This window comes from Cherax quadricarinatus, chromosome 72, assembly GCF_038502225.1.
Source record: "Cherax quadricarinatus isolate ZL_2023a chromosome 72, ASM3850222v1, whole genome shotgun sequence".
Classification (NCBI taxonomy): domain Eukaryota; kingdom Metazoa; phylum Arthropoda; class Malacostraca; order Decapoda; family Parastacidae; genus Cherax; species Cherax quadricarinatus.
The window spans coordinates 2,225,444-2,242,913 of record NC_091363.1 but is presented as its reverse complement, the minus strand read 5'-3'; the positions used below and the strand labels follow the sequence as shown (position 1 = coordinate 2,242,913).

The window sequence follows — 17,470 nt, the reverse complement described above, 5'->3', positions numbered from 1 at the left end:
GTGTGTGTGTGTGTGTGTGTGTGTGTGTGTGTGTGTGTGTGTGTGTGTGGAAGGACCTCGAGGTGAGCACTGTACCGAACATATCACCTGAGGCGCACATCAACCAAATAACAGCTGCATCAAACGCACGTCTGGCAAACCTAAGATTACCTTTCAGGAAGCTAAGTAAGGAGTCATTCACGACACTGTATATGGCACGTCAGGCACATACTGGTGTATGACATGTCACGCACGTACTGGTGTATGACATATATCAGGCACGTACTGGTGTATGACATATATCAGGCACGTACTGGTGTATAACATATATCAGGCACGTACTGGTGTATGACATATATCAGGCACGTACTGGTGTATGACATATATCAGGCACGTACTGGTGTATAACATATATCAGGCACGTACTGGTGTATAACATATATCAGGCACGTACTGGTGTATAACATATATCAGGCACGTACTGGTGTATGACATATATCAGGCACGTACTGGTGTATGACATATATCAGGCACGTACTGGTGTATAACATATATCAGGCACGTACTGGTGTATAACATATATCAGGCACGTACTGGTGTATAACATATATCAGGCACGTACTGGTGTATAACATATATCAGGCACGTACTGGTGTATAACATATATCAGGCACGTACTGTTGTATAACATATATCAGGCACGTACTGGTGTATAACATATATCAGGCACGTACTGGTGTATAACATATATCAGGCACGTACTGTTGTATAACATATATCACGCACGTACTGTTGTATAACATATATCACGCACGTACTGTTGTATAACATATATCAGGCACGTACTGGTATATAACATATATCAGGCACGTACTGTTGTATAACATATATCACGCACGTACTGTTGTATAACATATATCACGCACGTACTGTTGTATAACATATATCAGGCACGTACTGGTATATAACATATATCAGGCACGTACTGTTGTATAACATATATCACGCACGTACTGGTGTATAACATATATCAGGCACGTACTTGTGTATAACATATATCAGGCACGTACTAGTGTATAACATATATCAGTCACGTACTGGTGTATGGCATATATCAGGCATGTACTGTTGTATAACATATATCAGGCACGTACTAGTGTATAACATATATCAGGCACGTACTGGTGTATAACATATATCAGGCACGTACTGGTGTAAAACATATATCAGGCACGTACTGGTGTATGACATATATCAGGCACGTACTGGTGTATAACATATATCAGGCATGTACTGTTGTATAACATATATCAGGCACGTACTGGTGTATGACATATATCAGGCATGTACTGTTGTATAACATATATCAGGCACGTACTGGTGTATGGCATATATCAGGCATGTACTGTTGTATAACATATCAGGCACGTACTGGTGTATGACATATATCAGGCATGTACTGTTGTATAACATATATCAGGCATGTACTGTTGTATAACATATATCAGGCACGTACTGGTGTATAACATATATCAGGCACGTACTGGTGTATAACATATATCAGGCACGTACTGTTGTATAACATATATCAGGCACGTACTGGTATATAACATATATCAGACACGTACTGGTATATAACATATATCAGGCACGTACTGGTGTATAACATATATCAGGCACGTACTGGTATATAAAATATATCAGGCACGTACTGGTGTATGACATATATCAGGCACGTACTGGTGTATGACATATGTCAGGCACGTACTGGTGTATGACATATATCAGGCACGTACTGGTGTATGACATATGTCAGGCACGTACTGGTGTATGACATATATCAGGCACGTACTGGTGTATGACATATATCAGGCACGTACTGGTGTATGACATATATCAGGCACGTACTGGTGTATGACATATATCAGGCACGTACTGGTGTATGCAGCACCAGTTTGGAACCACATCTGATCAAACATGAAGAATCAGGAGAAACTGCAGATATTTACAAGAGTAGTCCTGGCGATATGAGGTATGTGCTATGAGGAGAGATTAAGGGAGCTAAACCTGGTGACATTATTGGAAAGAACACTAAGAGTTATATCATAACATGAAATACTGAGAGGAATTGATACGGTGGATAGGGACAAACTGTTCGAGAGGCAGGAAACAAGTACACAAGGTCGCTGCTGGAGATTTAAAACACAGATGAGTCACAGGGATGTTATGAAGTATTTCTTCAGCCACAGAGTGGTCAGAAAATGGAACAACTAAACAGTGGAGTGGTAGAGGCAGAATCCATACATAGCTTTAAGAAGAGGTACGACAGGACTCAAATCCTGAGAGTGAGTCCAGTACCGGCAGTTGAAGGAACGGGGCTAGGTGCTGAATTACATATATACATACATACATACATACGCATTTTTATATTGTACCGCATTAGATTTTTTCACCACTCTGTACTATTCCTTTTCGTACACCGAGCTGTAGGCGGCTGGGCTTATTAAATACAGGGACACCTTGGATCGCTCAGCGGCCAAAATACGTCTAGTTATCTTAAATTCATGGGGAAGCGCTTAACACTTAGAGGTCATACAATGTCTGCGAGAATGGGAGGCAATCACATTCGATCCAAGGAAAGGAAAGTCAGGTCCAATTCCCTGAATCCAGAGCTCTCTGTGGCACCTAGGAGCCTCGTCTGAGGGGAGTCATCTTTGGAACAGGTTGCGCGCGCTCACACCTCCCCTCACCTTACACCTACACCTTCACCACGGTTAAAACTACCACCACCATTGCTTCCTTATATCCGAACTCATGTGTGCATTAACAACTCATTACAACAGTAACCAGATATAAACATGTGAATACTTCGTTAACGCTGTAACTTGCTTATCAAAACTTTGGGGCCCAGTCCCTGAATCCATTATGTTCCTCTGTAATCATTTAACTACCGCCCACAGGATAGTATGGGATGCATAATAAACATATTAAACTACACTAACGCTGTTTCATTTTCACAAGTCCGCGAAAGTTGATTATTTTAAGCATTTATGTGAATATACGAGAGTGTCATACGGTTGGCAAAGTTGCGAACTCCGGCTTGTTGATCGACCGAGGTAACATTGCCAGTGGTGATCCAGCTGGTGCGGGGGAGAGTCACGCCACGTTACACTGCCACAACCTTCTTTAACCTCTGAATACTTCACCATTCTAGAGCCGGGAGAAGTAGTGAGGTGTACAAAATAATGGCATCAAGGTCCGGGCACGTGGTGAGGTGGCTATCAAAGCAGATTTATAATACATCATGGGGTTGTGCAAGCAACGTGAGGCTGTATTACACTTACTCTCACGAGCCGTTTCATCCACTGAAACGGGCACCTGCATGGAAGACAGCCGAGGAAGCCGTGTCTGTCATTAAGTCTGGTTAGTGGCTGATCTTCTCATCTTAAGACAACAAACTGATCGCTCACCTACCGTATTACTTATAATTTACATTAAACATGAAAGTTCATCACCAGTAATATTGCTCTTATTATCTACATGGATACTCTACTGTAATATACATACATACATACACATACAACATACATACATACATACACATACAACATACATACATACACATACAACATACATACATACACATACATATCCAGTGAAGAAGGGGCCAGGAGCTGTGACTCGAACCCCTGCAACCACAACAAGGTGACTACATACAATATACATACATACATACATACATATACATACACATACAAATGCATACATACACATACAACATACATACACATACATATACAACATACATACACATACAACATACATACACATACATATACAACATACATACACATACAACATACACATACAACATACACATACAACATACACATACATATACAACATACACATACAACATACACATACATATACAACATACACATACAACATACATATACAACATACATACACATATACAACATACATACACATACAACATACATATACAACATACATATACAACACACACAACATACATACACATACAACATACATACACATACAGCATACACATACAACATACATACACATACAACATACACATACAACATACATACACATACAACATACATACACATACAACATACATACACATACAACATACACATACAACACACGTACATATACAAGCATGCATAATAAAAATGTATATAGTAATGCATACCAAGTATGTTACACGTAGTCATGACTTATTTCATGGGTCTTCATGGTAAGACTGAACTTATGTAACTAAGTTAAATTAGGTTAGGCTACGTTAAAATCGGCTTCAGCAAATCAAAGGTAAAGGTACAATATACGTCATTTTTTTTTAAAGAAAAAGCTTGAGTAGGTTGCAATAGCTTCAAGATTCTTTCACTCTAGTATTTATAGTCTTACAGAAGTTATAACATTTCACTCGTACATCACTAGTCATGGTTGTGACCAGGCGGACATCAACCAAATCTTTCAGTGGGCTGCAGAAAACAATATGAAGTTCAACGATGAGAAATTTCAATTACTCAGATATGGTAAACATGAGGAAATTAAATCTTCATCAGAGTACAAAACAAATTCTGGCCACAAAATAGAGCGAAACACCAACGTCAAAGACCTGGGAGTGATCATGTCGGAGGATCTCACCTTCAAGGACCATAACATTGTATCAATCGCATCTGCTAGAAAAATGACAGGATGGATAATGAGAACCTTCAAAACTAGGGAGGCCAAGCCCATGATGACACTCTTCAGGTCACTTGTTCTAACTAGGCTGGAATATTGCTGCACAGTAACAGCACCTTTCAAGGCAGGTGAAATTGCCGACCTAGAAAATGTACAGAGAACTTTCACGGCGCGCATAACGGAGATAAAACACCTCAATTATTGGGAGCGCTTGAGGTTCCTAAACCTGTATTCCCTGGAACGCATGAGGGAGAGATACATGATTATATACACCTGGAAAATCCTAGAGGGACTAGTACCGAACTTGCACACGTCACTCACTACGAAAGCAAAAGACTTGGCAGACGATGCACCATCCCCCCAATGAAAAGCAGGGGTGTCACTAGCACGTTAAGAGACCATACAATAAGTGTCAGGGGCCCGAGACTGTTCAACTGCCTCCCAGCACACATAAGGGGGATTACCAACAGACCCCTGGCAGTCTTCAAGCTGGCACTGGACAAGCACCTAAAGTCAGTTCCTGATCAGCCGGGCTGTGGCTCGTACGTTGGTTTGCGTGCAGCCAGCAGCAACAGCCTGGTTGATCAGGCTCTGATCCACCAGGAGGCCTGGTCACACCGGGCCGCGGGGGCGTTGACCCCCGGAACTCTCTCCAGGTAAACTCCAGACCTACCTGGAGTTCATTACCTTTGTAAATTGTGAGTTCATTACCTTTGTAAATTGTGAGTTCATTACCTCTGTAACTTGCTCAGCTATCAAAACTTTGGAGTCCAGTCCCTGGACCAATTATGTACCTCTGTAATCTTTTGACTACCGCCCACAGGATGGGTATGGGGTGCATAATAAACATATTAAACTAACTAACTAACATCACTAGTGAAGAACAGTCCTGAATATAGAGATTAAAGTTAACTCGTTTTTATATAACCTGTGTTATACCAGTTGATACTTCACCTTTATAATGTGAGATTGTGAAGGTTAGCAGCTAACAAACTGAAAATAATTGTACTAATCATAACCTCAGACCGCAGCTGAGGTCTGACAGTGCCTGTGCAATACAGCTTAACCAACATATGATGAATGGTTTAGAAAACCGACAAGTTGAAGAATTGAGACACTTATGCAACACATGGGAATCTTGATTGAAGAAACGTTTCGCCACACAGTGGCTTCATCAGTCCAATACAAAGTAGAAATGGGTAAGGAGAGGAGAAGTTTGAGGTAATCAGTCCCTCAACCTGGAATCGATGTGTTCAGAGTGGTGGACTGAACACATTGATTCCAGGTTGAGGGACTGATTACCTCAAACTTCTCTCCTTACCCATTTCTACTTTGTATTGGACTGATGGAGCCACTGCGTGGCGAAACGTTTCTTCAATAAAGATTCCCATGTGTTGCATAAGAGTCTCAATTCTTTAACCAACATAAACTGATAGACCAGGATACCTTTAAACCGGCGAAGCCAGAATTTCTGTTCCGGTTGGGGGGATGGGGACGAGACTTGCTCTGAAGCAGCCATATTGTTATTGTTACTTTTATTGGGGGCCCTGGAAATTTTGGGGGGTTTCGCACTATTGCCCTCAAACTACTAATGGACAGCCCAGGGTTGTAATCAGTTCCCTTCTTGAAGGCACGATTTTGCCAAGTCATCAATTCTATCATGCTTTAAAGACATATGTGCAATGGAATCCACAGGTGTAATTATGTAATATAATCTGACTCCATTGCGTATAATTTACAGTACTGTGTTTGAAGATTTGAGACACTTATGCAACATATGGGAATCTTTATTCAGGAAACGTTTCGCCACACAGTGGCTTCATCAGTCCGTTACAAAGCAGAAGGTGTAAGGAGAGGAGGAGTTTGAGGTAATCAGTCCCTCAGCCTGGAGTCGATGTGTTCAGTCCATCTAAGGGACTGATTACCTCAAACTCCTCCTCTCCTTACACCTTCTGCTTTGTAATGGGCTGATGAAGGTACTGTGTGGCGAAACGTTTCCTGAATAAAGATTCCCATATGTTGCATAAGTGTCTCAATCTTCAACTTGTCGGTTTTTCAAACCATTCATCAGTACTGTGTTTGCTGACTGCTGACAAGAGCAGGTCACAGTTTACACGTGGATTTAAGAGCATGTATGAAAAATAGAGAACTACTTTTAATTAAATTATAATCTTGAGATAGTAGGAACATGGACACATTTGAGCACAAGAACTACAGAAACCAGTTCAGTTTGGAAGGTTGTTCATGTATGTTCAGTTGTTCATGTATGTTCCAGTTTCTATAAGTCGTCGTCAGTGTTTGACCACAATGATACTACCAGTTGCACGAGCCGCATCGTCCATAGCTAATTGTTATATAATACGATTCTTTGTGGGAAAGTGAGGGATTGGGATTTGGAAAGAGGTAATATACCATGGTCCAAGGAAGTGTCGTTGTTGTTACGTGATATAGTGTATATGATTTATTTGGTAGTTAGTTCCAGTTTTATAATCCATTTGAAACAGTGCCTACCTGTGTTTTTAATATAGAGAATACAGGAGTCAGTAGATTTCAGATTTTATGCAGCAAATGAAGGTAATTTAGGGGTGGAAATCTCACAGGGATTCTGCACTCTTGGTTACTGCTTGGTGAAGGTCAGAAGTCTTTTTCTAAGTGATGCAATATTCCAACCAATATTCTAAGTGATGCAATATGCCAACCAATATTCTAAGTGATGCAATATTCCAACCAATCTTCTAAGTGATGCTAATGATGCAATAACCAATATTCTAAGTGATGCAATATTCCAACCAATCTTCTAAGTGATGCAATATTCCAACCAATATTCTAAGTGATGCAATATTCCAACCAATATTCTAAGTGATGCAATATTCCAACCAATATTCTAAGTGATACAATATTCCAACCAATATTCTAAGTGATGCAATATTCCAACCAATATTCTAAGTGATGCAATATTCCAACCAATATTCTAAGTGATGCAATATTCCAACCAATATTCTAAGTGATACAATATTCCAACCAAGCATATAAACCCGACTGTGAGCTCTGTTCTGCTGTTAAGCAATGCCAGTAATAATTTGCAGTGTAACATGTCAGATCTCAATGTGATACAGTCTAGTAACACTAAAACAACAATGTAATATTTCGCGTAAATTAACTACCAATATTGTACATAAAAATTAAAGTGCATACAAAAGAACATACTCATGTAAGTTGCACAGTTGGTAATGTAGTGTATTATAAGCTTATTATATGTTGATCAGCAGTTGGTGCACATCTGATGAATCATAAGTTTGAGCATTGTTAAACATTATCATCAACTTGACGACAGTGTCCTCATACGTTGAAAACAATATTCAGTATGTATAATACAAGTTTGAATAACGTTTTCGGTGATATTCTGTATATTTCTTAAGCAAAGCGCTTATTCTGTGTGACCCGTACGGGCTTAGCGTTTGTTTTAAATGGAATAATAATACATTTATAATTTTGATACGACTGATCATTGGAAAACCACAATGACATACAGCAAGATCCAGTTTAAACCTGGTCTTTCAGAGGAGGGACAGGTGGAGACAGTGCAAGATTGAGACTGCAAAAACCTGATCAAAACTAAATTTCAGAGCAGAAGGCATTACAGATTTAGAGGGTGAAAGACACTGCTCTAAAAGTCAAAAGGACTTGGGCTAGTGTTTTAATAATAATAATAATAATAATAATAATAATAATAATAATAATAATAATAATAATAATAATAAATAATAATAACAATAATAATAATAATAATAATAATAATAATAATAATAATAATAATAATAATAATAATAATAATAATAATAATAATAATAATAAAATTTATTTTGACGTGATACATGGTTGTACAAAGGAATATAATAGTTGAGTGTACATGCCAAAAGTCCCTTGTATGCAGAGCATTTCGGGCATAATAATATTCATGGGACACACACAGTTAGGTTTTGATACTCTTGAAATATGTTTGTCATCGGAGCGTCTATAGGAGTGTAAGTACTAACTTCATTAGCGTGATAAAGTTCATTACAGGAATAATGTACTTTCACCAGGTGAGGGAGGGAAGTCATACAACACCCACACCTTTGGTAACCTCTGTAGATGCAGGTGGCAACACCCATACTTGTATTTTTAGCTCATACCTGCAGGCAGCTAGGACAGCTGGCTAAGTCTTATCGCTGCTTCACGTTTCCTCTTTCGATGCACAGAGATTGACAGAGGAGCGTTCACTTGTGGAAGATGGACATTGTAAGGTTTATCTTGTCACACTTCAGCGTTGTATGAAACATACAGGTTTAGCAACTTTTTTAATAAAAATAGTAACTGTCTCATAGCAGCTGTATTGAATTTTAACTTTTTTGTGTTAATAGTGCTGTATTACATTAGCAGAACCGTTATTACCTGACCTACCCTGACTTGACCCAACCTAAGCAAAGCAAACCAAACGTGACCTGACCTGACGACATAATCGAGTGTAACTTAATCTATGTGCTGTTATGTAATTGAAATAGAACGTGATGCTAATTCATGACGTGAGTTTCTTGTGAAGTTGAACACAAGTGAGTCCCGCCCATATGACGATATTTTCAACTGCTGAACCTCTCCTCTTTCTCCAGAATGTCTCCATCCTCATTCGTCTGTTTTATATTGGTAGAGAATGTTGTGCAGACAAAACTTCTTACTGCTAAAGATACATGTGTCTTGTTCATCAACTTGTCGGTAGTGAATACCTTTGATGTAACAATATAGCGTGAGTTGACTGATATACATGCCTCCTCTCCTGAGTCTCTTTCAGTTTAATTAAAGATCAACTATAGTAGTCTTAGCTTTGAGGGCCTATGGATTCTCATTTTTACTTAATAATGGGCGTTTATGCTATCACTACATTGGTAGTTAGTAGGAAGAATGATGCTGGTTGATATAGTACATTTAATAGGGATTTTCATTTGATTTGGTTTTTGCCTTTACTTAATTGTGAGACCTGGTCTAGGACTGGGCTGCGGGGGTAAGGACATTGATCACCCCAAAACCATCTCCAGGTAGTGTATAGGGGGCCGGTAAGGTGAAAGGGGTTGATGGAAGGATTGAGAAGGAAGCAATCACGGACAGTAAACATTTAGTTAATTATAATTACTAAATGATGGAAAGATTATGTGTGGACTGATGGGGAAAGGAGGGTTACGAGAGAAGGGTGATGACAAAAGAGAAATATAATTAATAATAACGGCTAGACTAGACAGAGAAAACTAAGCACAGAGTAACTATAAAGAAGATATGCAGGCACAAGAGGTTGAAACAGGTTGAGTTGGAAGAAGTGAGAGAGAGACGGAGACAAGCGCCTCAGGGAAATATAATGGAAGGTTGCATGGACAGCACGCAAGCGTGGAATGTTCAGGGGCCTGTATTATCCTCATGACAGAGGTTATGAGTCTTTCTTTGCCATTAGCTCGGCTTTGCTTAATTGTCATAACATTAGCCCAGGCAACGATTAAAAAATGCTGGAAGTGTAACTGATAGCCCTTGTCGTTGTTTTCGCTTTTCTACATTGTGGGCGAAACAAATTATTAAAATACTCGTTTCGTGATTAAAAGAAGCCACCAAAAGCATTGCAATTTTTACTTATCATATCTATTTGTCGAGATTTCTGGGACACCCAGTATTAATACATACATACAGTGAAATATATTTTTTTCGTTAGGTTATATATATATATATATGGCAAGATGAGCGTTGCTATTTAAGCCAAGATCGCAAGTTCTGCCTATTATATATATATATATATATATATATATATATATATATATATATATATATATATATATATATGCATGTATATATATGCATGTATATGAACATTTATTAATAAACAGAATACATTTGCAGAAAAACACAAACATGAATACAATGGTACAATGTATTAAAGATCAAGAATTACCTCCAGCTCCTCCGAAGCCGGACGCGAGCCAAGTATGCAGCAAGCATTTCCCCTCTGGATGGCTATGCTGAGGCACAGGAACATGAAAGTGGCTGCCCTTGGGTCCCTGGTGGTGTCGTTGTGTCTGGAACCCAATTCTTTGAGGAAACCTGTGGCATTTTTTCCACCATGATCCCAAGGTCTCTGATCCCACTGGGACAAATTGATACTGTTGGCTTATATCCCTGTACTTGCTGATCTTGTACTCCTCCCTGTGGTCAGCAGCTCCTCCCTGTTGCCCAACACTGTGATGGATGTAGGTGTCAGCCAGTGTGGACACACAGGTATAGTCCCATGCTAAGAGCTTGCCATTCTTCCAAGGATAGATGGTGATCCCGTCGGGGTGGTTTGCTGGGTTGTGGGTATTGTTGGCTGCTAGTGATCGGGGCTTCCTCTCGGCTGGGCATCCAGCTGTAGCAAGGGTTCTCTTTATGATGTTGTTGACCTCATTGTGTCTTGCATGCCAGCCCTTGCTTTTGGAACAGTTAAGACCGTGTAGACCGTATTGGTCCGCTTGCGCTTCACCGCAAATACACATATATTCTGTGTGAACTGGGGCAGCAAGGCGCAGAGCCACTGCAATACGGAGGGTCTTAGGGTCGAGTCGCGTTCCCATTGCCGATATGGGATCTATTTGGAGGAAGTCCCCAGAGAGATGTGCACTCACAGCCTGGAGACGGGCAATCTCCCTATCTGATGTTGCAGCTCTGAGCATGTTCGCAAGCATCTTTTCAGCGATCGGGCCATCCCAGCTTGACTGTGAGTCAGTGCTGCACTAGAGTCACTTGTTTGCACAGAACTGCTTAATGCCTCAAATGACGTAGTGGAAGTTTTAGCAGTAAAGGTCGAGAACCAAAACCTAGTCATTGTGGTAGTCTACAAGCCTCCGGATGCAACATCCCAGCAATTCCAGGAACAGCTGTTAAAAATTGACCACTGTCTGGAAAATCTTCCAGCTCCTGCACCCAACATCTTGCTCCTGGGGGATTTCAACTTAAGGCACCTAAAATGGAGGAATATAGCAAATAATATTGTTGCAGTAATAACACCAGGAGGCAGCTCTGATGAAAACTCACACTCACACGAGCTTTTAAATCTCTGCACAAAATTCAATTTAAACCAGCAAATAATAGAGCCTACTAGACTGGAGAATACACTAGACCTCATCTTCACTAACAATGATGATCTGATAAGAAATGTCACCATATCAAAAACAATATACTCAGATCACAACATAATTGAGGTTCAGACATGTATGCGTGGAGCCCCAGACCGACAAAATGAGACTAGTCACGAGGGAGCATTCACCAAATTCAACTTCAATAACAAAAACATAAAGTGGGACCAAGTAAACCAAGTCCTAACCGATATAAGCTGGGAAGATATACTAAGCAACACAGACCCAAACTTATGCCTAGAACAGATTAACTCGGTGGCACTCGATGTATGCACAAGGCTTATTCCTCTAAGAAAAAGGAGGAGTAGATGTAAAATAGAAAGAGACAGGCGCTCCCTTTACAGGCGACGGAAAAGAATAACAGAGCGGCTAAAAGAGGTCAATATATCAGAAATGCGCAGGGAGACACTGGTCAGAGAAATAGCAAGCATCGAACTTAAGCTAAAAGAATCCTTTAGGAGTCAGGAATCGCGGGAAGAACTAAAAGCCATAAATGAAATCGAAAGAAACCCAAAGTATTTCTTCTCCTATGCCAAATCAAAATCGAGAACAACGTCCAGTATTGGGCCCCTACTTAAACAAGATGGGTCCTACACAGATGACAGCAAGGAAATGAGTGAGCTACTCAAGTCCCAATATGACTCAGTTTTTAGCAAGCCGCTAACCAGACTGAGAGTCGAAGATCAAAATGAATTTTTTATGAGAGAGCCACAAAATTTGATTAACACAAGCCTATCCGATGTTATCCTGACGCCAAATGACTTCGAACAGGCGATAAATGACATGCCCATGCACTCTGCCCCAGGGCCAGACTCATGGAACTCTGTGTTCATCAAGAACTGCAAGAAGCCCCTATCACGAGCCTTTTCCATCCTATGGAGAGGGAGCATGGACACGGGGGTCGTCCCTCAGTTACTAAAAACAACAGACATAGCCCCACTCCACAAAGGGGGCAGTAAAGCAACAGCAAAGAACTACAGACCAATAGCACTAACATCCCATATCATAAAAATCTTTGAAAGGGTCCTAAGAAGCAAGATCACCACCCATCTAGAAACCCATCAGTTACACAACCCAGGGCAACATGGGTTTAGAACAGGTCGCTCCTGTCTGTATCAACTACTGGATCACTACGACAAGGTCCTAAATGCACTAGAAGACAAAAAGAATGCAGATGTAATATATACAGACTTTGCAAAAGCCTTCGACAAGTGTGACCATGGCGTAATAGCGCACAAAATGCGCGCTAAAGGAATAACAGGAAAAGTTGGTCGATGGATCTATAATTTCCTCACTAACAGAACACAGAGAGTAGTCGTCAACAGAGTAAAGTCCGAGGCAGCTACGGTGAAAAGCTCTGTTCCACAAGGCACAGTACTAGCTCCCATCTTGTTCCTCATCCTCATATCCGACATAGACAAGGATGTCAGCCACAGCACCGTGTCTTCCTTTGCAGATGACACCCGAATCTGCATGACAGTGTCTTCCATTGCAGACACTGCAAGGCTCCAGGCGGACATCAACCAAATCTTTCAGTGGGCTGCAGAAAACAATATGAAGTTCAACGATGAGAAATTTCAATTACTCAGATATGGTAAACATGAGGAAATTAAATCTTCATCAGAGTACAAAACAAATTCTGGCCACAAAATAGAGCGAAACACCAACGTCAAAGACCTGGGAGTGATTATGTCGGAGGATCTCACCTTCAAGGACCATAACATTGTATCAATCGCATCTGCTAGAAAAATGACAGGATGGATAATGAGAACCTTCAAAACTAGGGAGGCCAAGCCCATGATGACACTCTTCAGGTCACTTGTTCTATCTAGGCTGGAATATTGCTGCACTCTAACAGCACCTTTCAAGGCAGGTGAAATTGCCGACCTAGAAAATGTACAGAGAACTTTCACGGCGCGCATAACGGAGATAAAACACCTCAATTACTGGGAGCGCTTGAGGTTTCTAAACCTGTATTCCCTGGAACGCAGGAGGGAGAGATACATGATTATATACACCTGGAAAATCCTAGAGGGACTAGTACCGAACTTGCACACGAAAATCACTCACTACGAAAGCAAAAGACTTGGCAGACGATGCACCATCCCCCCAATGAAAAGCAGGGGTGTCACTAGCACGTTAAGAGACCATTCAATAAGTGTCAGGGGACCGAGACTGTTCAACTGCCTCCCAGCACACATAAGGGGGATTACCAACAGACCCCTGGCAGTCTTCAAGCTGGCACTGGACAAGCACCTAAAGTCAGTTCCTGATCAGCCGGGCTGTGGCTCGTACGTTGGTTTGCGTGCAGCCAGCAGCAACAGCCTGGTTGATCAGGCGCTGATCCACCAGGAGGCCTGGTCACAGACCGGGCCGCGGGGGCGTTGACCCCCGAAACTCTCTCCAGGTAAACTCCAGGTAGGGTTTGGTGCTGGAGCAGCAAGATGGTACTGGCATAGCTAGGGTCCTGTATTCTTGCTGAGTCACTGAGGTTATCAGGAAGAATTTGTCTTATCAACTCGTTTGATGCTATGGAAGAGGATAGGAAAGCTGGTAGAGCAATCTAGGAGGATCTCCGTACTCCTAGCCCCCCAAGCCTGACCGGAAGTGAGGTATACCTGGAGTTTACCTGGAGAGAGTTTCGGGGGTCAATGCCCCCGCGGCCCGGTCTGTGACCAGGCCTCCTGGTGGATCAGCGCCTGATCGACCAGGCTGTTGCTGCTGGCTGCACGCAAACCAACGTACGAGCCACAGCCCGGCTGATCAGGAACTGACTTTAGGTGCTTGTCCAGTGCCAGCTTGAAGACTGCCAGGGGTCTGTTGGTAATCCCCCTTATGTGTGCTGGGAGGCAGTTGAACAGTCTCGGGCCCCTGACACTTATTGTATGGTCTCTTAACGTGCTAGTGACACCCCTGCTTTTCATTGGGGGGATGGTGCATCGTCTGCCAAGTCTTTTGCTTTCGTAGTGAGTGATTTTCGTGTGCAAGTTCGGTACTAGTCCCTCTAGGATTTTCAAGGTGTATATAATCATGTATCTCTCCCTCCTGCGTTCCAGGGAATACAGGTTTAGAAACCTCAAGCGCTCCCAGTAATTGAGGTGTTTTATCTCCGTTATGCGCGCCGTGAAAGTTCTCTGTACATTTTCTAGGTCGGCAATTTCACCTGCCTTGAAAGGTGCTGTTAGAGTGCAGCAATATTCCAGCCTAGATAGAACAAGTGACCTGAAGAGTGTCATCATGGGCTTGGCCTCCCTAGTTTTGAAGGTTCTCATTATCCATCCTGTCATTTTTCTAGCAGATGCGATTGATACAATGTTATGGTCCTTGAAGGTGAGATCCTCCGACATGATCACTCCCAGGTCTTTGACGTTGGTGTTTCGCTCTATTTTGTGGCCAGAATTTGTTTTGTACTCTGATGAAGATTTAATTTCCTCATGTTTACCATATCTGAGTAATTGAAATTTCTCATCGTTGAACTTCATATTGTTTTCTGCAGCCCACTGAAAGATTTGGTTGATGTCCGCCTGGAGCCTTGCAGTGTCTGCAATGGAAGACACTGTCATGCAGATTCGGGTGTCATCTGCAAAGGAAGACACGGTGCTGTGGCTGACATCCTTGTCTATGTCGGATATGAGGATGAGGAACAAGATGGGAGCTAGTACTGTGCCTTGTGGAACAGAGCTTTTCACCGTAGCTGCCTCGGACTTTACTCTGTTGACGACTACTCTCTGTGTTCTGTTAGTGAGGAAATTTTAGATCCATCGACCGACTTTTCCTGTTATTCCTTTAGCGCGCATTTTGTGTGCTATTTATATATATATATATATATATATATATATATATAAGAGAAGAAAAACTTTATATATATTATTTTATTATCACACCGGCCGATTCCCACCAAGGCAGGGTGGCCCGAAAAAGAAAAACTTTCACCATCATTCACTCCATCACTGTCTTGCCAGAAGGGTGCTTTACACTACAGTTTTTAAACTGCAACATTAACACCCCTCCTTCAGAGTGCAGGCACTGTACTTCCCATCTCCAGGACTCAAGTCCGGCCTGCCGGTTTCCCTGAATCCCTTCATAAATGTTACTTTGCTCACACTCCAACAGCACGTCAAGTATTAAAAACCATTTGTCTCCATTCACTCCTATCAAACACGCTCACGCATGCCTGCTGGAAGTCCAAGCCCCTCGCACACAAAACCTCCTTTACCCCCTCCCTCCAACCCTTCCTAGGCCGACCCCTACCCCGCCTTCCTTCCACTACAGACTGATACACTCTTGAAGTCATTCTGTTTCGCTCCATTCTCTCTACATGTCCGAACCACCTCAACAACCCTTCCTCAGCCCTCTGGACAACAGTTTTGGTAATCCCGCACCTCCTCCTAACTTCCAAACTACGAATTCTCTGCATTATATTCACACCACACATTGCCCTCAGACATGACATCTCCACTGCCTCCAGCCTTCTCCTCGCTGCAACATTCATCACCCACGCTTCACACCCATATAAGAGCGTTGGTAAAACTATACTCTCATACATTCCCCTCTTTGCCTCCAAGGACAAAGTTCTTTGTCTCCACAGACTCCTAAGTGCACCACTCACTCTTTTTCCCTCATCAATTCTATGATTCACCTCATCTTTCATAGACCCATCCGCTGACACGTCCACTCCCAAATATCTGAATACGTTCACCTCCTCCATACTCTCTCCCTCCAATCTGATATTCAATCTTTCATCACCTAATCTTTTTGTTATCCTCATAACCTTACTCTTTCCTGTATTCACCTTTAATTTTCTTCTTTTGCACACCCTACCAAATTCATCCACCAATCTCTGCAACTTCTCTTCAGAATCTCCCAAGAGCACAGTGTCATCAGCAAAGAGCAGCTGTGACAACTCCCACTTTGTGTGTGATTCTTTATCTTTTAACTCCACGCCTCTTGCCAAGACCCTCGCATTTACTTCTCTTACAACCCCATCTATAAATATATTAAACAACCACGGTGACATCACACATCCTTGTCTAAGGCCTACTTTTACTGGGAAAAAATTTCCCTCTTTCCTACATACTCTAACTTGAGCCTCACTATCCTCGTAAAAACTCTTCACTGCTTTCAGTAACCTACCTCCTACACCATACACTTGCAACATCTGCCACATTGCCCCCCTATCCACCCTGTCATACGCCTTTTCCAAATCCATAAATGCCACAAAGACCTCTTTAGCCTTATCTAAATACTGTTCACTTATATGTTTCACTGTAAACACCTGGTCCACACACCCCCTACCTTTCCTAAAGCCTCCTTGTTCATCTGCTATCCTATTCTCCGTCTTACTCTTAATTCTTTCAATTATAACTCTACCATACACTTTACCAGGTACACTCAACAGACTTATCCCCCTATAATTTTTGCACTCTCTTTTATCCCCTTTGCCTTTATACAAAGGAACTATGCATGCTCTCTGCCAATCCCTAGGTACCTTACCCTCTTCCATACATTTATTAAATAATTGCACCAACCACTCCAAAACTATATCCCCACCTGCTTTTAACATTTCTATCTTTATCCCATCAATCCCG

General features: G+C 41.6%; 1 protein-coding gene across 1 annotated transcript in view; it reads left to right on the top strand.

Moving 5' to 3' along the window:
• The first annotated feature begins 3,112 nt into the window (after nt 1-3,112).
• LOC128701263 (4-hydroxybutyrate coenzyme A transferase) overlaps nt 3,113-17,470 on the top strand; it is a 38,698-nt gene continuing 24,340 nt past the window's right edge. The window contains exon 1 of the mRNA XM_053794891.2: nt 3,113-3,402. Coding sequence (XP_053650866.1) covers nt 3,225-3,402 — 178 coding nt within the window. The 5' untranslated portion in view covers nt 3,113-3,224. The remainder of the gene's footprint in view (nt 3,403-17,470) is intronic.